Here is a 27,078-nt window from a genome sequence, read left to right as displayed (position 1 = left end):
GATCTTGATCAGCTGGGTAAGTGGTTGAGGAATGGTGAATGTAATTTAATTTAGATAAGCGCAAAGTGTTACATTTTGGAAGAACAAATCAAGGTAGGACTTTTACATTGAACGGAAGGGCCCTGGGTATTGTTGTAGAACAGAGGGACCTTGGAGTACAGGTGCATAGTTCCTTTAAAGTGGAGTCACAGGTAGACAGGGCAGAGAAGAAGGCTTTTGACATGCTGGCCTTCATCAGTTACGGCATCGAATATAGAATTTGGGAGGCTATGTTGTGATTGTACAAGATGTATTGTGTTCAGTTTTGGTCACTCTGTTATTGGAAAGATGTGATTAAACTGGAAAGAGTGCAAAAAAGATTTACAAGGATGTTGCCAGGACTCGAGGGAGAGGTTGAGTTATAAGGAGAGGTTAGACAGGCTGTGCGAGCGTAGGAGACTGAGGGGTGATCTCATAGAGATATATAAAATCATGAGGGGGATAGATAGGGTGAGTGGTCTTTTTTCTGGGGAATTGAAAACTAGAGGAGGTAGTTTTAAGGTTAGAGGTGAAAGGTTTCATAAGAACCTGAGGAGCAATTTTTTTTACAGAGTGGGTGGTAGATCTATGGAACCAGCTGCCAGAGGAAGTGGTTGAGGCAGGTACATTAGATGTATTTAAGAAGTCTGTGCACAGGTATATGGATGACAAGAATTTAGAGGCATATGGGCTGAGAGCTGGGAAATGGGATTAGCTTGAATGTACATCTTGGTTTGCATGGACACAAATGGGCTGAAGGGCTTTTTTCCGTGCTGTACAACTCTGTGACTGGGAGTCTTTGGAATTCCATCCCGCAGAGAGCTGTGGAAGCAGAGTCATTGTTTTAGAGTCATAGAGTTATACAGCACAGAAATGGGCTCTTCGGCCCAACTGGTCCATACCAACCAAGTGTCTACTTGAGCTAGTCCCATTTCCCCGCGTTTGGCCCATGTCCATCTAAACCTTTCCTATCCACGTACCTGTAAAATGCCTTTTAAATGTTATGATTGTACCTGTCTCTACCACCTCCTCTGACAGCTTGTTCCATATATGCACCACCCTCTGTGTGGAAGAAGTTGCCCCTCAAATCCCTTTTAAATCTTTCCCCTCTCACCTTAAACCTATGCCCTCTAGTTTTAGATTCCCCTCTCCTGGGAAAAGGACTGTGACCATCCACCTTATCTATGCCCCTCACGATTTTATAAACCTCAGCCTCCTATACTCCAGGGGAAAAAAAGTCCCAGCTTATCCAGTTTCTCCTTATAGTTCAAGCCCTTCAGTCCTGGTAACATCCTTGTGAATGTTTGCTGCACCCTTTCCAGCTTAATGACATCCTTCCCAGCTTAATGACATCCTTCCCATACTCAGCTGACCAGAACTGTACAGTCTTCCAAGTGTGGTCTCACCAATATCTTGTACACCTATAACTTTTCGTCCCAACCCTTGTACTTAGTGCCCTGACCGATAAATGCAAGCATGACATATATCTTTTACGCCACCCTGCCAACCCATGTCTCCACTTTCGGGGAACTATACACCTCTACCTTGGGTTGTCCTGTTCTACAACACTCACTAGGGCCATACCATTTCCTGTGTAAGTCCTGCCCTGGTTTAACTTACCAAAGTGCAATACCTTGCACTTGTCTGAATTAAATTCCAATTGCCATTCTCTGGCCCACTTCCTAAGTTGGTCTAAATACCTTTGTGAACATAGATAATCCTCTTCATTGTCCACCACACCACCAATTTTGGTGTCTTCCACAAACTTTCTAACCATGTTAACAACATTGTCTTCCAAACTGTTAATATATATGACAAACGACAATGGACCCAGCACTGATCCCTGCAGCACACCACTGCTCACAGGCCTTCAATCTGAGGGCCTGTGACTCTCGCTTTTAGGGTGAGTCAGGCAGATTTTTGGTGTTTACAAGAGCCATGGGTTCTGGGGAAGAGGAGTGTGGAATTCAGCCCAGGACCAGACTAGCCATGATTTTATTGGGTAGCCAAGCTGGCTTGAGATGGTGAAGGGCCAAGCTCTGTTCCTGCTGTGTTCTGATTTGTTGAGTATTTTCTTCCCTCATGTTTGGGGGAGAAAAAACAAATTATCAATGCCACCCACCTCCCCCCAACCAACCTTACACCATCCAGCCCCTCAACCTTAGTTTATCCACAGTCCCAACCCCTGGTTCCTTTTGATCCCAGATCCACAACTGCAGATCATCCATTCCCTGTCCATCCTCCTGGTTTGAGTTGGGTTTATATGTGCCATGGCGATTGTGGATTAACCCTTCACAATTGTGCAAAATTGGAAACCAAATTAAGAAACTCTGGAAGAATTGGCAGGAGAGGGGGAGAGGGAATTTTTAGCATAGAAGCAGGACCTTCAGCCCCTCACAAGCCAAGCTTCTGCTGCATGTCAGTGTCCTTCTATCCCTCTTCCTCCTCACCCTGTCACTGTTTCCTTCTATTCCTTTCTCCCTCGTATATACTTCTCTGAAGCAGCTGAGAGTATTAAACCCCTGATTGCCCCCTTACATTACCAGGATTAGAGTGTTGGCAAAAGAGTGAGTCCTCCTCCCTTTGTCACCCAGCATCAGCGAGAGGAGCAAGAGGAAGGGGCATCCTCTGGTGGACTCTTAAGTCTGGAGAGGCTACTGGACCCCAATGCAGTGGTGCAGAGCCCTGAGTCTAACACTGACCAGAGTAGGAATACCTGAACTGAGTCATAGTTATAATGGCAACCGTGAACTGGACCTTTGTTCAGAGTAGGGGACTTGGGCTGATTCACCCTCAGCACCTGTTCCCTCCCATGGAAGGGAGGAGTAAGCCCTCCTCCATCGGCCCCCACAGACGAGGGGTTCTTGTGGGGAGAGGGTTGTACATTTACTTCTCCCATATTTTTCCACATGCCAGGATCGTCCTTTCCAATTAATTGTAACCTCCAATCAGAAAAATGAGCTGTTCCACTGGGAACGGCATCACTGGTTTAATGACTCCAGCACTGTCCTTGGGGATATTTCCTCATTAATTCTTATGAAACAGCCAGGGGAGTTGGGGCAATGCTGTGTTTTTCTGTGGTGTTTGCTATGTACAGCAGCGGTTCACTGGTTCTGGGTTACTCGGTAGGCCAATGGAGGGACCGAGAGTTGAATTGCGGAGATTTCTCTCCCAACAAGACTAATCCAACTCCAGGCTCTGTCTCAGGAACTGTCAGTGACTGGTCAAAACACAGAAGCACAAATGGCTGGGGGAGAGACCTGACTGTAATCACCTGCCAACAGAATGTCTGTGTACATGTCTCTGCCTCTTTGTCCCCGCTCTCTCCCACTCTCTCCCCCATCCCCCTCTCCCCTCTCTTCCCCTCTCCCCTCTCTTCCCCTCTCCCCTCTCTTCCCCTCTCCCCTCTCTTCCCCTCTCCCCTCTCTTCCCCTCTCCCCTCTCTTCCCCTCTCTCCCCCTCCCCCCCTCTCTCCCCCTCCCCCCCCTCTCTCCCCCTCCCCCCCCTCTCTCCCCCTCCCCCCCCCTCTCTCCCCCCTCCCCCCCTCTCTCCCCCTCCCCCCCCCCTCTCTCCCCCTCCCCCCCCTCTCTCCCCCTCCCCCCCCCCCCCTCTCTCCCCCCCCTCTCTCTCCCTCTCCCAATCTGTCTTCATCCATCTGTCTCTGTCACTCTGGATGATACTTTTTCTCAGCAAAGCTGTGGAAGCAGGTGTATGGGTGAGGGTTGGGAGTTCATTGTCCTGCTCCTGTTCTGACCTTGTCTGATTCCTGTTGATGAGCATCTGTCACTCTGAGCGCTGAACTGAACTGAATAATTGAACAGGGATGTAACCATTTCCCAAGAAGAAGACATCCCTGCCCTGGCTGTGGTTTAAGAATGTTGGATGGTTAGAGACCTTCCCAGATGTATATGGAGCAGGTACTTGGGTGAGGAATTGCGATTGGAAACGGTTTATTATTGTCACATGCTCTGAGAAACAGTGAAAAACTTCTGTTTGTGTGCCATCTAGACAGATCATTCCACAGATAAGTACTTTGAGGTAATAAAAAGGAAAACAATGCAGAATGTAGTGTTACAGTTACAGAGACAGTGCAGTGCAGGTAGACAAATAAGGTGCAAGGACCTTGACAAGGTAGATTGGGAGATTAAGAGTGAATCTTTTAGCGTAAAAGAGGACAGTTCAAGAGTCTCATAACAGTGGGATAGAAGCTGTCCTTGAGCCTGGTGGTATGTTTTATCAAGCTTTTGTGTCTTCTGCCCGACGGGAGGAGTGAGAAGAAAGAATGGCCAGGGTGGGAGGGTCCTTGATGATGTTGGCTGCTTTCCCGAGGCAGCGGGAAAAATAGACGGATTCAATAGAGGGAGGCTGGTTTACGTGCCATGGTGCCAGGTACCATGCACCTCTACAGACTGAACATCAGTGCTCATAGTCGTTACAGTGGTTACGTTCTTGTAATCCAGAAATTGAACTAATGAAACAGAGACCTGAGTTTGAATCTCACAAAATTAGCTGGGGATTTTAAATTCAGTTAATTAGATTGGTGTTGCAGTGTTAACTATGTGACTGACAGCTTGTAAAAATCTATCTGGTCTTTTACAGTAGATCTGGTGTGCTGTAGGAAGCCATACCCCACCATGTGGCCTCAGGAGTGAGAAGTAGCTGTTTTTCGGGCACCTATGATGGTCCTGGGTATGGATTTCTGGAGATGGGTTGGTTTTGGGGGTGTGGACGGGGTTGTGGCCAGCGTTTGACCCCCCCCCCCTTGTTTCCTGTTGCAGGGAACAGCCGATTTTTAGTGCTCGAGCCCACGTTTTCCAAATCGACCCAACGACCAAACGAAACTGGATCCCGGCCAGCAAGCATGCTGTTACCGTCTCCTTCTTTTACGACAGCACCCGCAATGTTTACCGGATCATTAGTGTCGGAGGCACCAAGGTAACCCAGGGGCGGGGAAAGGGACTGAGGAAAGAGAAACACACTGACCCTGGAGGACAGGAAGACACTGTGCCCAGGAGTCTCACAAACACACTGCAGTCAGATCACAAAGCACGCGTGCACACTGCCACTGGACGGTGTATGTGCAGCCACTGGACTGTGTACATACTATTAGTGGGATGCATACACATTGCAAGTTTTGTATGTGCTGCAATCAGACTGTGTATACAGTGCAGTTGGACTGCAAACATGCTGCCACTGGACTGAACATGCTGCAACGGGACTATGTGTACACTGCCACCAGACTGCATTACACTGCGACTGGTGTGCGTGTGTACACTGCGACTGGACTGTATACACACTGTAACCAGACTATACCCACACCATTCAGACCATGTACACACCACAAATGACTGCATAGACTTTGCAATTGACTTGCATACTTTCTACAATCAGACAAATGCACACAACACTATCTTGATACTATACATGGAGAACAGATTACATATACTTCACAAACAATCTCACTCGGCACAAATGGTTCACACATGCTTTGTAGTCATTCATATACGTGCTTTCATCTTGGCTGACTGATTAATCAGAACACTGAGACCATTTGGCTTTGGTGAACAGAATTTGCCTGTCATGGATTTGCTGGCACCAAGAATTAATGAGTGGTTTTGTTTTCAGGCGATTATCAATAGCACCATCACACCCAACATGACTTTCACCAAAACCTCGCAGAAATTTGGGCAGTGGGCTGACAGTCGAGCCAACACAGTCTATGGTCTGGGCTTCAACTCTGAGCAGCAGCTTGCACAGGTACCTGGCCAGTTATAGCAGGGTAGTGTTTGTGACTGAGAAGCCACAGTAGGGGACTGGGTCCCAGAGATGGAGAACAGCAGATGGAACTAGACATCCCAGGCATTGACTGCTGGGAGCTGGAGAGGTAACTGGACTGGAGACTGAAGGCATGGTTGGGGAGGTTCAAGGGAGGGAGCTGGATTTGAAATGTTGGGTTAGGAGGAGGTGAGGGGAGGGTGGAGGGTAGTGAGGAAAAGGAGGTGGGAGCAGGGATTGGTGGGTAGGGGAGATGGGGAAGGGGCTGCGATGAGATGAGACAAAAGGGGTGTTCAGAACCAGAGACATGATTCTGACTGTGAGTTCTGATCTTTGTGCCTTGTTGAAGTTTGCAGAGAGGTTTCAAGAGGTGAAGGAAGCAGCTCGTCTGGCAAGAGAGAAATCCCAGGATAAAACAGAACTGACAAACCCAGCACTGGAGATTGCAGCCCCTCAGGTAACAGCTCCAATTCAACGATTGGCAGGTTAACCCTGCACCCACAGCAAAATCAAAACCCCCACAGCTCATGAATCCACACCCAGTGTGTAAATCCAAACCCCCAGCACGTTAATCCAATCTCCTGTATATAAATACAACTCCTCCGGTATGTAAAATCCCCCTGACAGTGTGTAAATCCATTTCCCAGACTGTAACTTGCAATCTCCTTGGAATAACCCTGGTGCATAAAAAAACTTTCCCCAGTACATAATCCCTCCCCTTGGGTTGGAAATCCATCTTCCTTGGCATTAATTAATCTACTTCCCCAGTGCATGTCCATAGATGGACTCTGAACTCACGATCTACCTTGTTGTGACCTTGCACCTTATTGCACTGCACTTTCTCTGTAGCTGTGACACTTTACTCTGTACTGTTATTGTTTTTACCTGTACTACATCAATGCACTCTGTACTAACCCAATGTAACTGCACTGTGTAATGAATTGACCTGTACGATCGGTATGCAAGACAAGTTTTTCCACTGTACCTTGGTATAAGTGACAATAATAAACCAATACCAATACCCCAGTAGAAAATACACGTCTATAGATCTTCCTCCCCTGGCATATAGACCGGAGTGTACATCCAGTTCTCTGGTGCATGATCACCTCCCAAGTGTTTCCTAATTTTTTTCAGTCCTCTGTGGTCAGTGGGTCCTAAGCTTCTCAATAACCTCCCCCAAAATGTTGTAGCATTTACCTTGGCCCACACTCGCCCATTGCGACTGCGCAGGCTTGATGCTTCATAGACTCACAGCGTGGTGGAATCTTACGGCACAGAAACGGGCCCTTCAGTTCACTGAGTCCGCACTTACCACCAGCCACCCACTTTATTCTCCCCCCATCTCCATCAGCTTTCCCCAGGATTTACCACTCACCTACACACTAGGAGCAATTTAGAACGGCCAATTAACCCACCAGCAAGTCTTAGGCTCTGGGAGGAAACCAGAGACCCTGGAGGAAACCCACACGGTCACAGGGAGAAGGTGCAAGTTGCGCGCAGGCAGCACCGGAGGTCAGGATTGAACCCAGGACACTGGTACTGTGAGGCTACACCTCTACTAGCTGTGCCACTGTGTCGCCCTCCTGTTGAACCTGTGATTTTTCTGACCAAGTGGGTGATCAGTTGAGAGAGGCCATGAGGGAGAATGAGTAAGAGGGAGAGCTCCTGAAAGGGAGTGGTTTGGTAGGGGCAGTAGAGGGAGGGGGTAACCAGGTAATGGGGGAGAAAGATAAGATAAGATTTCTTTATTAGTCACATGTACATTGAAACACACAGTGAAATGCATCTTTTGCATAGAGTGTTCTGGGGGCAGCCTGCAAGTGTCGCCACGCTTCCGGCGCCAACATAGCATACCCACAACTTCCTAACCCGTACATCTTTGGAATGTGGGAGGAAACCGGAGCACCTGGAGGAAACCCACGCAGACACAGGGAGAACGTACAAACTCCTTACAGACAGCAGCTGGAATTGAACCCGGGTCGCTGGCACTGTAAAGCGTTACGCTAACCGCTACACTACCGTGCCTGCCGGATTGGCCAGAAGTTGGAGAGTTGTGTGGATAGTCTGGTGGGGGAATGGCAGAGAATGGACCACTTAGTGGCTGCTCTTGTTTCTGTGAATAACTGTAGCTGAAGCTGGGATTTAGTAGGTCAGGGAATTATTTACATGAATCAGCTGTTGCAACAATCTTCAGCCCCACGATTAATTCATCTTCCGCTAGTCAGCAATGTAGGACAAGACCCAAAAATAATCTGATCTTTTACCTTAGAGAGTGAGCAGAATCAGTATGCTGTCATCCATTGGAATTTAATGGAATTCTAATCATTGGGCATTCTGAGTTAGGTTGAGAGTAACGATCCCTCCACACTCACCTGCCGAACACACCCACGGCAGGACAGCATGGGTAAATACAGAGAAGAGCTCCCTCTACGCAGGCCCGTCAAACACTTATGAGGCAGGGCCTCTTCTGGGTCTGGCCAGGGTGGCCTTTCACGGGTCCAGGCAGTGGGCCATCAGTGGGTCTGTCTGTGCTGACTGCCTGCCCCTCTCCTGAGGGTGCATTCATTTCTAGGTATCCCTGCAAAGGGAACGTGCAGTGTCCACTGGATAGCTGGAGGCCTTCCAGGAACAGTGGGGACTGCAGAGGCTGGAATACATCCCAGACACCAGGGGATAACATTTCAAGACTTTTTTTTTTAGACGTTTTACTGGTTATTTTAAAAACAATAAAACAAAAAGAGCTTGCGAATCCAAAAAAAAGGTAGAAGGAAAGTTTTGGGCAGAGTAAAACTCCCTCTGTACTCTCCCATCAATCACTTGCAGGACCGGGACAGTTCGGAGTAGGTCCTTAGGGTCTCAGTAAGCCGAAGGTACTTGAAACTGCGTGGATAAAGAGGAGTGTGGAATGAACCTTGCCGCTGAGTGCTGTCACACTGAGATGAGGACACCTGGTACAGAGCAGCGGTTGTGCTTGGCTGAGGTCCTGGACCTCTTTGGCTTTGGTTGGCTGAACCTGCAGTTGTGCTGTTATTCCAAGCTCGTCAAAGCAGAGAGAGTGGAGACCAGTTTTGGTCTTTCCCTGTACTCTGACTTACATGAATTACGTCAAGTATTGGTGCAGTGTGAATGTGGGGTTGAGGGAATTTGAAAACAAATCCTGCCATTGAGAATGAAATTAATTGATGGATGGAGCGTTTTAGTTGTGAGGAGAGACTGGAGAGGCTAGGTCTGTTCTCCCCGCAGGGGAGGAGGGTACATGACTGAGGTATATAAAATTATGAGGGGTATAAATAGGGTAGACTGCAGGAAACCTTTCCCCTTATGAAAGGTGAATACGACTGTAGTTAGGGTAACAGACTGAGAGAGGATTTGAGGGGGACCTTTATTACCCAGAAAGTGGTGGGTACCTAACGTGCACTGCCAGGGATAGTCGTGGAAGCAGATTCACTGACAACGTTTAAGAGGTGTTGAGGTGAGCACTTGAATTACCTAGACATTTAAGGCTATGGGCCAAGTGATGGAAGATGTTATTAACATGAATGGGTGGCCACTGGTTAGTATGAACATGCTGGGCCGAATGGCCTGTTTCCATGCTGTATGACCCTGTGATTCTAATTAGATACAGAGTGAAGCTCGTTCTACACTGATTCATGAAGCACTCTCAGGGCAGGGATATTGTGGGCTAGATACAAAGTAAAGCAAAAAGGCTCTCTGGGGATATCTTATTTCTGATAAGGTGATCATGTTAAGCCAGTGCCTGGACTTTTCCCACTGGAATTGACCTCACTAACAGATCAGCGAGAGGGACCAGCAGCTGTCGCACCTGGGCCCGTCTGTCCCCAAGGTACATTGCATTCGTCAGGGACCTGCTCTGACTCCTTAAATCAATGTGCCTTCATGCAGAAAGAAAAATATTTATCAGCACGTATCTTAGTTCAATATGTCTTACATGTGGATCCCTCAGTGAATTTAGCACCCTATCTTGGTCCTCTTCCATGACAACTCCTGCACCCTCTCTGTCTGGCTTCCCCTCCCTTCCCTGCCCACAGTGACACAGAGCAGTGCTCGGTAATCTGCTGACCCTGAATAATAGAGCTGCTGGGGGAGGGGCTGGTGTCACACAAATAGTTCCAGCTCTGACAGACTGACACATCTGTTTGCAACATCAGATACTCAGTTGCTCTCTCCTTCCTGCTGGCTCTTTCTCTCTGTCCAAGCCTGTCTCTCACTCACAGTTTCTCTTTCTATCACATTATCTCTCATTTTCCTACTTGCCTTTCATTGCTTCTTTGTTTACTGGAGTTTGGCCTCTTTTCTGTAGATCTTTACCTCTTTCAAGCAATGCTTTTGTCTGAGTCTCTTCCTCTCACCCCTCTCATCCCTGTATTCTTCTCCTTCTCTTTCTGTTTAGCTAGCCCTCTCTCTCAGACTCTCTCTTTCTTTTCCCAGTCTCCTCAAACACTGCCTTTCTGCAAAAAATCTTTTCCATTTGAACAACTATCTTCTTATCCCCAGAATCAGGAGCCCCTTCATTGTGGGATCGGGAGCCCCTTCATTGTGGGATCGGGAGCCCCTTTGTTCCTGGGATCAGGAGCCCCCTCACTCCTGGGATCAGGAGCCCCCCCTCATTCCCGGGATCAGGAGACCTCCTCATTCCCAAGATCAGGAGCCCCTTTATTCACGGGATTAAGAGCCTCTTCACTCCCAGGATCAGGAGCCCCCTCATTCCTGAGATTGGGAGCCCCTTTTCTCCTGGGATGAGGAGCCCCTTCACCACCGGGATCAGGAGCCCCTTCATTCCTGGGATCAGGAGCCCTTCACCGGGATCAGGAGTGCCTTTGTCCCCAAGATTAGAAGCTTCTTTATTTCAGGAATAGGAGTTCCATTATTTTGTTGAGTCTGGCGTCTGTCCCTGTGGTCAGGATCCTCTTTCTCTCCTTTTCCACCCTCTGAACATTAGATTTACTGAATCTCTGCTCCCCGGTTGTAGGATTTGTCCATCGATCTTAATTCCCCACCACTGCAGCTGGCCAGTGCAAATGGGAGCGGTGTTCCAAAACTGTACCATTCGGAGAGCTGTGATGGAGAAATGATGCTGGACAGCGCTCGGATCAAGTCTCTCTTCTCCCAGGGGTAAGTTCCCAGTCGCAAAAAATAACCCCTGTTGGGATCCACTCTCTGGGGTTGTTTTTTACCCCAGTCCTACTGACCATATGTTGTCTCGCATCCTGTCAGCTGATCCCATGGAGAAGAAACAGCTGCAACGGGAAATCCTGTTCACGGTGATGTCATAGATTACATCATCGTGCAGTTCTGAAATTTTTGCTCACATTCCTCCTGGAAAACACGACTACTCTGCCAGTGTGGGAGACTCGCTGGGTAAATGCCTTCCTGTGTCGTGGTACTGAGGCGCAATGAGAAGGGTCTACATTTATAGACTCAACCAGCACCAGGACTGAGTCAGTGCCCAAGGCTCAGGAATGGAGATGCAATCAACCCACACCCCAATGCGAGAGAGAGAGAGAGAGAGAGAGAGAAAATGTGTGTGTGTGAGACCTGTACTCCAATGAGAGTCAGTGTCTGTGTGTGGGACGCAGACCCCAGTGAGTGAATGAGTGTGTGTATGTGTGAGAGAGGGAGTCATTTCGTGGGATCCATACCCCAGTGAGACATTATGTCTGTGCAACCCATACCTCCATTGGGAGTGATTCTGTGTGTGACCCCAGTGAGAGTCAGTGTGTGTGTGGCCCGTAACCAGTGAGAGTCAGTGCGTGCAGGACCTGCTACAACTTATTCTCCTATTTGTGATTCTTGAGTGATTGATTATACATCCACATGATGTTACTCAGCACTTGTGTTTGTTGATCTTGGGCAGTTTCGTCCTGGCAGAGTTTGATTTCAGTTACACCAGTCTCAGGATTTATCCCCTTGTTCAGTGTTTCTTGGCTGCTGCTTCTCTTCCTCCTCCACACCCATCTCCCTCCTCCTCTACTTCACTCGTTTTCACTGTCAACTCCTTCACACTCTCTCCCCTCTCTTCCACCTTTTCTTTCAATCACTCTATCCAAAACTCTCACTCTCTGCACTCTCACTCTCTCTTATCCCCTTTTGTCTTGTCTGACTCACTCTTTTCCTCTATACAACGCTCTCTAACTTGCTCTCTCACCCCTTACACTGATCTTCTCCCTCTGACTCTCCCTTAACCTCGTTCCTTTTCTCACTCTCAAACCCTCACTTTGCCAGTCTCGCTTCGACAATCTTTCTCTCTCTATCTCCCTTCTATTTCCTTCCACTCTCTTTCACACACTCTCCCTCCCTCTCCCTTGCCCACTCCTTCCATTCCCTGTCTCGTGCACTGCACATGGTGGCATTACTGGATTAGTGGTTCAGACAGTTGGAGAAGGGAGCTGGAAAAACTTTGAGAAATGGTGGGAGGAGAGAATGAGAGAGAAGGCGTAGACGTGATCCAGAGGTGCATGTTCAAATCCTATCAGAACAGCTGGGGAACTTAAATTCAGTTAGTTAAATAACTTCTGGAATGACAAGGCTAACAACAGGAATTACAACCATAAAACTACTGTTCTATTGTATAAAAAAGTGTCTGGTTGGAAAGGAAATCTGTTGTCCTTAACCAGTCTCGTGTATTTGAATCTCCAGACCTGGAATAACATGGTTAGTCCTCTGAAAAGGCCAGCAAGGCCACTCAGCTCAAGGACATTATAAGAATCCATAAATTAACTTACTTCCTCTCCTCCTTGCACTTCCTATTCAGCCCTCACCCGCACATTCATCCTCCCTCCTTTCTCATTTAATCTCCCACTCTCTCTCTCTCTCTCCATCTCTTTTGCCCCCACTTGCTCTCTCTCACTCTCATACTCTCTTGCATTATCTCCTGCTTACACTCTCTGCTCACTTTCTCCTGCTCCTCTCTGTTTGGTCACCCTCTCTCTCACTCTCTTCCCCCCCCCCCCCCCCCCCCACCCCCGGCTCTCTCTCTCCCTCACCCTCTCTTGTTCACTCCCACTCACTCTCTCGTTCTCGGTTGTTCTCTCTCTTTGCCGTCTCTCCTCTAGCTCTCCTCCTTTCTTTTGCTCTCACCCCCTCTCTCTTACTTCCTCTCTCTCGCACATGCTGTCACTTCCACTCTTTCTTGCTCCCTCTCTTGGCTCGCTCACTAATTCTCACTCTCACTCCTCCCTCTCTTGTTCACTCCCTCTCCCTCGGTCTTTCCCCAGGTCCATCGGCGAGCCGCAGTGGGAGCTGGAGTTACTCGCACTGCAGGAGAGTAATGGGAAGCTGGTGCAGGCGCTACACGAATCAAACATCACGGTCGAACAGTGGAAGAAACAACTGGCTGCCTATAAAGAGGAGGCGGAGAAACTGCGGGACCGGGTGAGAGACTGGGAATGGGAGGGGGGAGTATGGGGGGGGGTGGGGTTGGAGAAAGAGTCTGACTTGGGGGAGATGGAATCAGGAGAGTGGGAGGGGAGGGAGTTATGAGGAGCTGGGGATGGAGGTGAAGAGATGACAGAGGACAAGGTTGGGTGGTAGAGGGGAACGGGCTGGAGCTGAGGGGCAGCAGCAGTGCTGGGGCAGGGGGCGGGACTGGGTTTGTCTCCAGGGCAGCCCCACTCTCCCCATAAATGGAGCGGGAATTGAACTCACATCCAGCCCATCACTGAAGAGATCCCATTCCCCACCCCCACCCCAGTGTCACACTGACCCCCAGCACTGAACTTCCCGCCCCCACCCCTCCCCCCGTCACCCCGCACCCTGAACAGTAGGAGTGCTGCTGACACGTGATGGTACAACGTACTTCAGCACAGGTCAGCAGTGTGGTGGTTCTGTGGTTAAATTAGTAACCCGGAGGCTTGGACTAACAATCCAGAGACCCGCTTTCAAATCTCACCATGGAACTTTGTGAGGCTTCAATTCAGGGAATTATCTGGAATTTGAAATAAAACGGTCATTAATAATGATGACTATAAAACTACCAGATTGTTGTAAAGCTCCATCTGGTGCATGAGATCTGCTGTCCTTACCCTGCCTGGTCTTTGTGTGACTCGGGAGCCACCAACGTGGAGACTCTGAAATTGTCCAGCAGGTAACCAAGTTCAAAGGCAATTAGGAGACGGCAATAAATATTGGCCTTGCCAGCACCAACCAACTTCTTAAAAAAAAAATGAATTCATAAAAAATTCCCAGGGCAGAGCAGTTCACTATCATTTTCCTTTCAATTCCACTCCTGCCCCCATTCCTTTCTCACTTCACCTCCTCCTCTACTCCCTCTCAATCCTCTATCTCTTTCTTGCTCAGCCTTTCCCCTTCTCTGCTCTTCTCCTGCCCTCTCTCCTCCTCCTCACCTTCTCTTTCTCTGTTAACTCCACCCTATTTCCTACTTCCCCATCCTCGCCCCTTTCACCCCACCTCTCTCTATTCCCTGCCCTCCTCCACTTCTGCCCTCCCTTCTGCCTCCTCCCTCTCTCCCTTCACTCACTTCCCTCTGTCTTCTCACAGCCTTCTCACTCACTCACACCACCACTACCCTCTCCCCAGTCCTTTTCTTGCCTCTCTCCACAAGTAATTACGATTTATATTAATGTGTCCCTCAATAACTTGCACTTTATATTAATGACCTGGAGGAAGGGGCAGAATGTGAAGTATCCAAGTTTGCCAATGGCATGAAACTAGGTTGTCGAGATGACGATTAGGACTCCAACAGGGTACAGGCAGCTTGTGTGAGTGGGTAAAAACCTGGAGAATGGAGTTTAATGTGGGAAAGTGTTAGATTATGCACTTTGGTAAGACAAATCAGAAGGCAGACTATCCTTCATGAGTAGCTGAAGAAATCAGGCCTAAATTGTTTGGAGTTTAGGAGAACAGGGAATGTGCTCAAACATTTGAGGTCTTGGGGCAGGGCAGAGTAGATGTCGAGAAGGGTCCACTAGTGCGAGAAGCTCAACTGAGGGGACACAGTTGCAAGAAAAGGGGATGGTCATTTAAAACTAGGAACCTCTTCTCACAGAGGATGCTGAATCTCTGGTATTCTCTACCCCAGAGAGTTGTGGAGGTTGGATCATCGGGAGTATTTAAAAAGGAGGCAGATAATGTTTTGAAAGGTCAGGATATTGAGGGCTATTGGGAACTGGCACAGAAGAGGAGATGAGCCTGGGGAAGATCAGCTGTGATTATATTGTGTGTTGGGGCAGGCTTGAGGGGCCGAGTGGCCTACTCCTGCTGCTATTTTCCTGTGTTCTTACGTTCACACTCCCTGCTGTCTGCCACCAGGTCATTGAGCTCGAGTCACAGGGTGCGGAGAACGTGACAGTTGCATCTCAGAACACAGACCTCAGCCAATCAGTGGAGGAACTCGAGACATTGTTAAAGGAGAAAGAGGAGGTAATGTGGGGAAACTTGGGGCACCAACTGCAACTCGGCAACGTGCAGCGTCGCGTGTCCTGGCGTGTGACGGGACACCACGTGTCCTGGCGTGTGACGGGACACCACGTGTCCTGGCGTGTGACGGGACACCGCGTGTCCTGGCGTGTGATGCGACATTGCGTGTCCTGGCGTGTGATGACATCGTGTTCCTTTGCATGTAATGGTACTCTGCATGTTCTCATGTGTGTTGGTGCATGACTACATTGAGCATGTCCTAGTGTGTGATACATGCCGCGTGTCCTGGCTTGTGTTGGACACTGTTTTGGCTTGCACCTTGTCAGTGTGGCTGCCTTCAGACCTTGTGCTGTGGGATCAGGGAGAAAGTGCTGATCGGTGCAGAATCCCACGGGATGTTTATGCTGCTGGGTTGTGATCGCCCCTGAATGTTGCTGAACTCTCAGCAAGTGTTTTGCTTCTTGCAGGAGATCCAGTTATTGAGGAGCCAGAAATCTGATGTGAATGAGTTGGAAAGTGACCGGGAGGAGGCACTGCTCCGACTGCAGGTAGGGGACATTTCGATGCAGGGTGATGGGGCAGGAGCAGGGGCAAGCAAAGGGACAGGGGCGGGGGTAATGGGGGGGTGGGCACAATGGGCCAATATAGAAGGAATGGGAGAGCAGACACATGGGCAGTGACAGGCTGAGGCAGGAGTGAAGGGGACGGGGCAGAGGTCGCGGAGCTAGACTGGCAGACGAAGATTTTGGTCTCAGCGTGAAGTGGGCAGACCGTGTAGGGCACAGTGTATGGATGAAGGCTGGGGATTGGGCTGAATGAGGTTGGGAAGCCATGGGTGTTGGGGATGGGTGGTACGGTCTGAGGAGATTCTGGTGGGCGCTGGAACCGGTCCCTCCCATCAACACTCTGCCTCCCATTTGACCTTTGACCACCTTTTCTCAGGAGGTGGAGGGCCGGAACGCTGAGCTGGAGCAGCAGCTGCAGGATGTAGAGCAGACCCTGGTGGACTGCGTGAACGACAGAGAGAGGGTCCAGCGCGACGCTCGTAAACTGCTGGATATCCTCGACGTTAAGCTGTACGAACTGAACGATTTGCGTCAGGGTCTGGCTAAAATCGCAGAGAAGGAGGAAAAATCCTGAATGGCGTAGCTGATTCTCAATCCCTAGATCCTCCCGACACACAGCTCCCTGCCAATCGATTTAACTCCCCCCTCCCCCACCATCACCACCACACCCCCACCACCGTCCCTGCTGCTCCCTCACTCCTAGTACCAGGTGTTCACCCAGGGCTCAGCCAGCTGAAAGCGTGGTGTCCAAGCATCAGCACCAACCTGTAAACAAACATTTGATTCAAGTCCAGTTGCTGGAAAATTAAATACCAACTCTCAGTCCTGCACTAATTCCATCCCATCTCCTAATTACCCACCTATCCCAAGTCCCTGTAATTTTTCCTGGGCTATTCTCCAATTCCTTTTTGAATCTGCTTGTTCTGCCCTTTTAGGTAGTCACATGAGATTATTACTGACCTCAAGAACTATTGAAATCCTCCTTATGTCAGCTTGAAGCACCTCTCCCCTTCACGATCGTTGCAGGGGAAAGGAGGTTATCCGATGACAAGAGATTGACCTGTGCTTGCAGGTCTTTAGATGAAAGAGAGGTTATCTGATACAGGTTCTGAGGAAAGTTGAGGGGCTAAGGTTGAAGAGTTGGCCATTAGGAACAGTCATGAGCAGAACTTTCATCACTCCAGTGTGAATCTTTGGAATCCACAACTCCAGAGGGATTGGAGACTTGGTCTGTATGAATATTGAAGCTGAGATTGGTGGAGTTTTGGTCACTGAGGGGATTTAACGACATGCAGGATGGATGGGAAAGTGGAGATGAGGTAAAGGATCAGAATGATCTTATTGAATGACGGAGTGGGGTCCAGGGGTCAAATGGCCAACCCCTGCTCTTTCTTGTATTCTTATATGTGACATTATGACATATGCCATTGTAACACTTTGATATACCAACAACAGCAAAACCCTCACCAGTACACTCTGATACACACTGCATAACCCTGATTGTAACACTCTGATATACACTGCACACTCCTCACTGTAACACTCTGATATACACTGCAATTCCTCACTGTAACACTCTGCTATACACTGCACACTCCTCACTGTAACACTCTGATACACACTGCATAACCCTCATTGCAACACTCTGATATACACTGCACAGTCCTCCCTGTAACACTCCAATATACACAGCATGCACCTCACTGTAATACTCTCATACAGACTATAGACCCCTCAATGTAACACTCTCAAAGAGACTGCACACCCCTCGCTGTTAAACTGATATACACAGCATGTACCTGACTGTAAATCTCTGATATACTGTGCACACCCCTCACTGTTACACTCTGATATACCCTCTACATACAGTAAATCTCTTATATGTGTCATCTCCTACAGCAATCTGATGTGCCTGTCACATCTCATTATCACACTGAAACACCCTTCTTGCAACATTTTGATATAACCCACACGCCTTACCCTGTTGCTCTTTCTTCAACAGATACCCAGCTACACAGGTGTGGTGGGCTGATTGTGTTTTTAACATAATGTGCCATTTCACGGAGCAGGATCATGAATGAAGCACCTGGGCCTCATGGTTTTGCTGTCTCTTAGTTATCCAAAACCTCTTCTGTTATGTCTTCAATATTTTGCAGTTTTCTTCCCATTTAGCCCTTTTAAAAATTTCCTCGTGAATTAGCTTCTACTTCCCTCTTAGATAATGCATTAAAAATCCCAGCAACCAGCAAAGTGAAATATTTCTTGCGCCTTTGGATTCTTTGCCAATCACATTAAATGTTTCTCCACTGATTGATCCTTTTCCCACAAGAAGGACTTTTTCCTTATTTACTTCGTCAAAGCGCTTCATGATTTTGAATAAAATCTCCCTAAGATCTCCCTATGCTTCTCCATCTTCAGTAAATAACTAGAGCCCTTAATCCCTGGGCCCACTCCAGTAAATCTCCACCCCCACTTGGCCTTGACTTCCTTCCAAAAGTATGGGGCCTGGAAATGGACCCAGACCTCCAGCTGGGGTCTGGGAAATGGTTTATTATGTGTTTGTACTCAGCCATTTATAGTTAAAGACTTTTCAATGTCCAAGCTTCCTCACACATTTGTGTATAAACATTTGTGTTTCCTCTGTTTCTCCAACTTCTTTATGTTGTCTTTCTTCATTCTTCCCTTCAAAACACATGAATTCACAATTCTCCATATTACATTTCCTCTGCCATATTTCTTTCACTAGACTCCTGATGTGTCTGGTTGCCGTCCTCCAGTTCACCATGCTTCAAGCTTTACTTCATCTGCAAATCTTTGAAAGGATGTCCCATGTACCCACTGTAAGATCACTAATACATGTCGAAAAGAATGGCGATCAGTAAATGTGGGTGATTGATGGTGGGTGTGCACTTGATGGGCCAAAGAGCCTGTTTAGTACTTTAACTTTCTGTGACTCTCTAAACTGTCCCCCTGGGAATGTTACTGATCTCGAATCTGAAAAATAGCTACTCACTACTATACAGCTTCCTGTCCTTTAGCCAATTCAGTATCTGTTCTGACACTGACACTGTCTGTTAATCCATTGGGCTTTAATGTTGCTAAGAAATGCCTTTTAAAAGTCTTTGTGTGGATCCTCTCTATTTGCATGGATTTTGGATTGTGTTGCTGTATCAGGCATTGCTGACTGAACCAAACTGTTGGTTTAAATCCCTCAGTAACTAGGTTTTCAGTGTTCCATGCAGCTGATGCATTTTTCTATTAATTCTTGAGAGGGATAAAACAGGCAGTGCTGACATTTATTGCCCATCCTTAATTGCCCTTGGGAAGGTGGTGGTGAGCTGCATTCTTCATCATTGTAGTCCATGTGGTGAAGGTGCTCCCATGGTGCTGTAGATGGGGAGTTTGGGTATTTAAGCCCATTGATAATGAAGGAGCGGTGATATATTTCTAAGCGTAGAGATCACAGGTTTAGGTGGTGCTATTAACTGTGTGCAGGTTGTGCGTTGCAGGGTATGAATTAACCCCCAAAGGTTCTGCAATCCCATTTGTAGGTGGTGATACTGGGAGGCAGCGCTGGTAGATTTATAGTCTTACGTAGAACTAATTTAGTGTTAGGTTTGTGCCATAGTTAAGATCTGACTACTTATAAGTGAGCCATATGTTTACATGACAGGACCTTTCTGTATTTTTGCTGTGTTGTTCTGAAAGTTTAGCAGTCACAGAGGCTAGTGCATGAGATGTGAAACCCTGAGAGTTTGTGCATTGGGCCAGAATTTACTCAGACTGTGACAAATGGTCATGGCTGAGTGACTTTTTCTGCCAGTGGTCACATTGGCATTATCTCTGGTTAAACCCCACCGGAAAACATTAACTTGTAAAGTTAATCCTGAACTTGGACAGAATTACAATGAGTTTGTCATGTTTACCGAGCTCAACAATGACTTCATTTGGAGGGAGAGCAGGCATTTTGGTTACCTACATGTCCATAAGCTAGACAGAGGAGAAATTGCTAGGGTTCCTGCTGCTGATCAATGCCCCGAGTCCCCAGGGTTTGAGAGGAAGGAACTTGGCTAGATTTCGGCCCTTGTTCACTGTCTGTGACCCTTGGGTAGGAGAAAGAGGAAAACAGCCGGAGTTCCTGCTCCTGATCTATATCCAGTGACCCTGGATCAGAGAGAAAGGGGAAATCTGCCAGATTTCCTGTGCTGATCAATGTCCAGTGACCCCTTGGCTGAGGGAGAAAGAGGAAGTCAGCCAAGGTTCTTGCTCCTGATCAATACACAGTGACCACTGGCTTAGAGAGAGAGGGGAAATCGGCCTGGGTTCTGTTCTCTGTCCAGTGATTCCAGCAGGACATTTAATGTGGAGCTTTGGCTTGGATTGTGTTATCATTGAAAATCCTGCTAACTCTCTTTGGGTCATTTTAACTCTTTGTGACAGTGTTTAAATGGATGGTAGTGAGTCACCAACCCACACTGTGTGTTTTTTATGTCTATATCCTGCTTGGCCTGTGCCTGAGGCACCAGCAGCAGCTGAATGCTGTCTCACACTGCTAAAGGGTTGGTATTCAGAAAAGCGAATGAATCCATTTCACCGATACTCTGAAGTTTGCCACTTACATGAATCTTTTAACTCTGCTGCTATTTCCAGTGACAATGCCGAACTATTCAATTTATTATTTTTCTCACTTTTACCAAATTGTGTTTAAAATCAGTAACAATCTGGATTGATGATTATTTAGCAATTCGCAGAGCCATCGTACTCAAGTTGAGCCCTGTGTTGATTACCGGCTGCAGTAAGATTTTCTTAACATAGAAACATTACGCAGTTACGACTAAGAAGCAGCTAAGATCATCCTCAGTCCTGCCCTTAACCCCAAACTCTATCCTAATGACTGCTAGACTGGATTCACACACAATGTGGTCCCAGCACCACTGTTAGGGCATAAATAAGCTGCAGTCATTCTGGATGTCATGCCAGGCTGCACAAACGTAAGGTAAGTCATAAACTCCCTTGGATACTAGATGGCGATGACAATGACAAGGAGAGTGTGCCTCGCCCTCAAAGCTGGTCGGTGATTCTTTCATCCAAGCTGCACTCCAACCATTGAATCCATAATTTGTATTAAAACTCTTAAGATTGTTTAGAAAAGCAATTCACATAGTATTTATTCTGTTTTAATAATTAGAATTAATAATTCAACATGCATAATGATACAACCACTAGGAGGTCCTAGACATTTGTGCAAAATAAACTATGTTTCTTAGCATATTAGAAATTTATAAAATAATGCAATCTATAGTTGGTATGCACACTGTGAACACGGTACATATCCAATCTATATGCAGTATATACCCACATATACATAAAATATACATAGTATGTACATGAACACAAGCATAATTAGCATGCATTGCAGTATATACACATATATATGCAGTATACAGGCAGAATGCGCACTAAGTACAAAATATAGGTGGTACATACACAGTATGTATACTATTCCTACAGTTTATGGACACAGATACAATATACTGTATGCAGGCAGTATCCACACAATGTGTGCACAATATATGTACACATTATGTACATTCTATATGTGCTTGACAACATATTATTCAAGCATTATCTTCAAACTGCTTGATTTTAGCTTTGACTAAAACTGGTTGACTTAATTAATAAATTCAACACTATACAAGTCTTATAAAACAATGAATTAATGAATTTGTAGTTGTGCATTTCTTGGTTTACAAAGATGAATAAAAATCATATTTAGTTCTGTGTTGGCATCTCTTCCTTCAATCCACAAAACTTGCATTTTAAATTTTAGAATGTCTTGTTAGAGTGAAACTGCAGGACTCTATAGAGCTGTGGTTTATTCAGGTTAAGGATCACTTACTGTATGCAAAGTCATTGTCTACTTAGAGTAAGGGTCATACTCCATATACAGTCTCTGCTTAGGGTTGCCTGTTTTTTGAATATACAGACCCATGATCCATTCAGTGTAACTGCACAGAATTATTATTTATTTAGAGTAAGGGTTATGTGCTGGGTAACTAGAGTCACCATTTAATCAGCAAAGGATTAGCCCCAGCTGATATCAGTTGGGGGTGTTGGAGGAACAAGATCACAAAAGAGTGAAGAACTGCCTGCCAACTTCAGGAACAAGGGAGGATTTGAGATAACGTTGTGGCAATTGTTGCAGTTTAAGCTCCTGAAAGTAAATCTCATTGTCATTTTGAATCAGTCTGAATTCCTGCCACAATTCTCAGTTTGTATCTTAATTATAGAGTTCAGCGAGCCTTTGGTATGATAACTGCAGACAGCTCCATAGGCTGAATTGAGAAATATTACCAAAGAATTGCATACCATAAGTAGCCTAAGAACGAGATGCAAACTGGAGGGATCATTCCAACTGTATATATGGAAAAGAGGAATCTGGATCTAATTAGCTAATATATTACAGGATCAACAGAGACATATTTCTTCGAGGCTCTCCCAATCATCTACCATCCTCGCTCTGTGTGGAAATCCGGACAGGACGCAGCCTGAAGCTTACCCAGCTAGCTATCCTTTAATCTTTTGTTCTAACTTTCCATCTGCTTTCTCCACTGTTCAACAAGCTCCCTCTCCTGGACTAAAGTGATGAAGGCTCTCGAACGGCCAGAAAATGGACAGCATGTTCAGTGACAAGGAGCCATCAATTATAATTCTGACAGATTTCAGGCAAATGCTTTCTCAGAGCGAGTGTTCGAGTGTGAAATGTTTCACCATAGGGAGTAACTGAGGCACAGACCAGGACATATTTAGAAAAATTGGATCACTATTTAAAGTACAGAGCCATGGGGATGGAGTGGATTAGAGGGATTGATGGAGGGTGAGGGAAAGAGGAGTTGGGAAAGGGATCATGTTAGCAGGGGGGTGAAAGCGGGCAGAGGAGGGAGATAAGGAGTAATAAGGGGTCATGGCATGTTACAGGGGGCAAAATTGAGGGGCACTGGAAGATAAGAATAGTACAGTATAGGAGAAAGGTAGGGAGAAAAGCTGAAGGGAGCATAAAAGGATGGCAGTGGTTTACCTGGTGTTGGAGTGGAAGAAGACTGCAAATTTTGCTGAGGTGATTGAAGGAGGAAGTAGGGACAGAGATGGTGACTTTCATATGTACAGAGTATTAGTAGGGAGAGAGGAGGGCAGTGGGATTGGTTTGGTGTTGATACAGGGTTATGCGGAGAGTGAGCAGGGTCATGGGATGTTTGAAATAGAGCTTGCAAAAACATAATGGGCCAAAAATGTTCTTGTTCTTTGTTGCAAATGTTTAATTCTACAGTTGTAGGATTGTCAAGCATTCATTTGTTCAGGTCTGGGAGCTGAAGAACCTCTGACTCTCACTGGGAGAATGATACAGTCAATAAGAAATTTGACTGGCAGGCATTGCACCGTGTGCAGCTTTCAGCAGAGATGCTGCCTGGTGAGCAGAGCGAGAATTTGGTTTTGTTGGCCTTCCTAAGTTTTGGGTAACAGCACCAGACTTGACAGTGCAACCACTAGGCTTTTACAAAGGTTTTAGATGATAGTCCGATTCTAAACCATCTCCAGAGCTTTTTCTGTTGTTGGGTTACTCAGGAGTGAGTAAACAGCCCTTGATTCTGCTATCTTACTGTATCAGTCTTTAACTTTACTCACCCTGCACATGTCCAGTATTTGTGCAGAATGAAGTGTCTTCTTCTCTCAGTGTGACCCACAGCCCAAAGAAAAGTATCAGCTGCTCATTATAAGGACTCACCAAAGTACAAGCACATAATGGTATGGGAAATACAGGCAAAGGGAAGGAGGTGAGGCAGGGAAACATAGCAACAGGTGCAGTCAATCGAACATCAAATCTGTTTCGCTATTCATTGAGTCATGACCAATGTGTGACCTAACACCATATACCTGCCTTTAATACTACATCCCAAGTCCTAGAGTGCTCAGCGAGTGGAAATATTTCTGCTTACACCTTTTCTCTTAGCATCCTGAAAATTTCAGTCATTACACCATAACCTCCTAAATTCTATTGAATATGTCGCTAGTTTGTGTAATCTTCCCTTGACAGTCAGGGACAATTTTAATAAGTCAATGGTAGATTCCCTTCAATATATCTTTCCCAGTTTTGGTGTACAGACTGCTCACTCACAGTGCTCTAGGTGTGGTCTAACCAAGTCTTCGGTTGTAGAACAACCTTTACCCACTGTACTCCAGGCCTCCAGATAGAAAAGCCTTTTTGATTACTTCCTGTATCATCCATGACATTCCAATGATTTATTTATACAACACCCCTACCCATCACACAAAGCCTCTTTGGGCTTCTATTCCTTCTAGTTTTCCACCATTTAGAAAGTAATTAGAAGTAAGTTTTATATTACATGATCTCATATTTCCTGACACTAAAACCTATTTCCGGTCCTACCCATTTGCATTATCTATATCTCTGTAACTTCATACTGTGATCTAGCTTGATTATCTTATTGCCTGTGTCTTTGGCAAAGTTGGATATGAAGCTTTCTAAACCCATTATCAAATGCAAAGTAGATGGCGTGTAAACAATAAGCAGGAACACCAGAGAAGTGAGAGTGATGTTTCTTGAAGTAGCATCCATTCTGTTTCTGCACCAACACAGTTGTGCAAAATTTAAATCAATTTGACTCAGAAGGAAACTCTCTACTCACTAGAGTCATATCTAACTGAAGATGTCTGTTGTAGGCCAATCTTCTCAGTACCAGTGCCCTCCTATGGAGGGCTCCCCAGGACAGCATTCTCAACCTAAGCATTTTCAGCTGCTGCATATAAGTGAATTGCCTCAGAGAAGCAGTTGGGTAGAACTGGTGCTGCTATTAAAATTTTATGCTGCAACAACAGGTCTGGAGAAGAGTCCGGGGAAAAGGAGATGTGGACTGTGCCTGCAGGCATTGGGGGAAGAGGGGTTGGGCTCCTCAAGCAATAGGGAATTGGGATTTCAAATGTTTGAGGGTGTTAAAGAGGATGAGCCAAAGAGCAATGATGGGGAGATGCAGGCTTACTGTTTAAACATTATTACCTAAACATTTATTCATTCCACCAATGGATCACAGTGGCTGTAGCGTGCACATCTACAAAATGCACTGCAGTTACTTCCCCAGGATACCACAACAGCACCTGCTATGTTGGCACGGGAAGCGTGGCTGCCCCCAGAAAACTACGCAAAAGATGTATTTCACTGTGTGTTTCGAAGTACATGTGACTAATAAAAAGATATCTTATCCCAAGTCTGTGACCTCTAACTCAAAGGGGGATGAGGCAGCAGGTGCACGGGCGCCCTACCACCTGCAGGTTACCCTCCCAAGTCATTCACCATTCCCGCTTGGAAATTTACTACTGTCCTTCATTATCATTGGCTCCCACTGTACCCAACAGTACAGTGGCAGTGTCTTCACCAGAAGGACTGCAGTAGTTCAAGAAGTTGGGTCACCATCACCTTCTCAAGCAATTAAGGGATGGACAATAAGTATTGACCTTCTTGGTGATGTCCTGATCCAAAAATATAAGTAAATATAATAATGTAGTACTTAGTTATTTTTCATTCCACAGTTCATACTTAGGTGACCACTTCTGCAACTCAGTTTCCCGCAAAACTGGGAGAAGGGAAGGCTGTGAGTCCATGATCATCCTAATCTGTAAACTCCCGATGGTATAATGATGGAGGCTATAACTTTTATTCAATATTTGATGGAGATTAAAGATCACAGTAACCCTATACAGGTCAAGATGAATGTCACCTCATGCACTCCACCTCCTTATTCTACATTTTTATCATCTTCATCTCAGGCACCCATTTTGTATGCGTGTGTGTGTTCTTTTAGCTTTAAAATGACATAATTTAATGTTTTAGTTGCTTTAATGAAAAATGTCCTTTGGGTCTAATACATACTCCAGGTTCTGAGGTGCCACTGTTGTGAAAGGTCTTTAGTGAACCCACAGACACAATGTGCTTTTTCTCCGGGGATGTATGTAAACTTGGCAGAGGAGTAGGTATCCAGGATGGACAGTACACATGGTGGCCCACTGCCTGGTCCTGTAAATGGCCATCATATGATGAGGAGATCCCTCCATCAACCTACTCAAATATCAAGAGCGTAGGCTGAAGTGCAGCCAGAACCTTGGGAGCAGCTCCCTTAAATATTCTAACAGGAGCTGCAAGCTCTCACATTTTACATGGAACACAGATTCATCCAGAGCATAGATGTCAGGAGTCTGACAGTCTGATAAGGAACTTAAAATCCTTTGCATGGGACTGCTCTACAACACTCTCCACCCAAGGCCCCAAATATAGAGGGCAGGAATCCTGTGTTGAAGTCTCCGCCAGGGATGTCCCTGACCACCAGATGGCAGAACTGACTGAATCTGAGCATACACACAAGCATGTGAATTAAGTCAACCACCCATGCCCTCAAACCAGCTCTGCCATTTCATAAGATCATGGCTGATGTGACTACAACTTCAACTCCACAGTAACCTTTCATCCCCTTGCACTTCAACAATCTATCTAATTCTGCTTTGAAAATATTGAAAGACACTGCTTCCGCTGCCCTTTGGAAAAATCCAAAGACTCACGATCTTCACACAAGAAAAAGTTGTTATGCATCTTTTATGTGTCAATCAAGTCACCTTTCACTCTTGAACGCTCCAGCAAATACAAGCCTCGTCTGTTCAAGCTGTCCACATAAGGCAACCAGCCCAAGCTAATTTGGCAAATCTTCCCTTTAATGCTTCCAAATTATATCTTTCCTTAAGTTTGGAGATCAATACACCAGATGTGGCCTCACCAATGCCCTCTATAAGGATGACCTCCTAACTTTTGAATTTGATTCCTGTAGCAATGAATTATAATTCTACCTACTTGCTTGTCCTGTATACTAGCCTTTTGAGAACCATGCATTATGACATTCAGCTCCCACTGCATTCTCACGAAAATGAAGAGTATGCAAGAGCATCCTGCAAAGGAAAGGCCTCTGTACTGTGTGGAATGGTATGGGATGGCAGTTCCCAGAGCTGGAAGGTTTCAGGGCCTGAGTCTGAGGCACAGACCAAGCAGGATAACTTTGTCAGGATTGTGCCACATTCTCAAGACCCTTCAGCACCCTCGGCTTCAGAATAAGAACCTTTGTACCATAAGGCTAGCTCCTCCATCATCTAGTTCCATCCCATATTCAGTCATCTCAACAGCAAAAGTCTACCCATTCAATATTAGCTTGGCACACTCATTGGAGGTGACCACACCCTAGACTCTGAAAATATCCCGGTAGGAGAC

At 46.4% G+C, this 27,078-nt stretch overlaps 2 protein-coding genes across 2 annotated transcripts in view; one reads left to right on the top strand and one right to left on the bottom strand.

Moving 5' to 3' along the window:
• Positions 1-4,399, bottom strand: part of LOC127582727 (probable ATP-dependent RNA helicase DDX49) — a 5,916-nt gene extending 1,517 nt beyond the window's left edge. The window contains exon 1 of the mRNA XM_052038288.1: positions 4,393-4,399. Coding sequence (XP_051894248.1) covers positions 4,393-4,399 — 7 coding nt within the window. The remainder of the gene's footprint in view (positions 1-4,392) is intronic.
• On the top strand, positions 4,398-18,407 carry LOC127582726 (homer protein homolog 3-like). Its single transcript, XM_052038287.1, has 9 exons — positions 4,398-4,407; positions 4,763-4,953; positions 5,644-5,775; positions 6,143-6,250; positions 10,784-10,926; positions 13,029-13,185; positions 15,082-15,192; positions 15,657-15,737; positions 16,132-18,407. The coding sequence occupies exons 1-9, from the start codon at positions 4,398-4,400 to the stop codon at positions 16,327-16,329; spliced, it is 1,131 nt and encodes a 376-aa protein (XP_051894247.1). The 3' UTR covers positions 16,330-18,407.
• Positions 18,408-27,078: the final 8,671 nt, after the last annotated feature.

This window comes from Pristis pectinata, chromosome 24 (assembly GCF_009764475.1).
Source record: "Pristis pectinata isolate sPriPec2 chromosome 24, sPriPec2.1.pri, whole genome shotgun sequence".
NCBI lineage: Eukaryota > Metazoa > Chordata > Chondrichthyes > Rhinopristiformes > Pristidae > Pristis > Pristis pectinata.
Note: the sequence above shows the minus strand (reverse complement) of the source record. Positions and strands in the feature narration are given on the sequence as shown.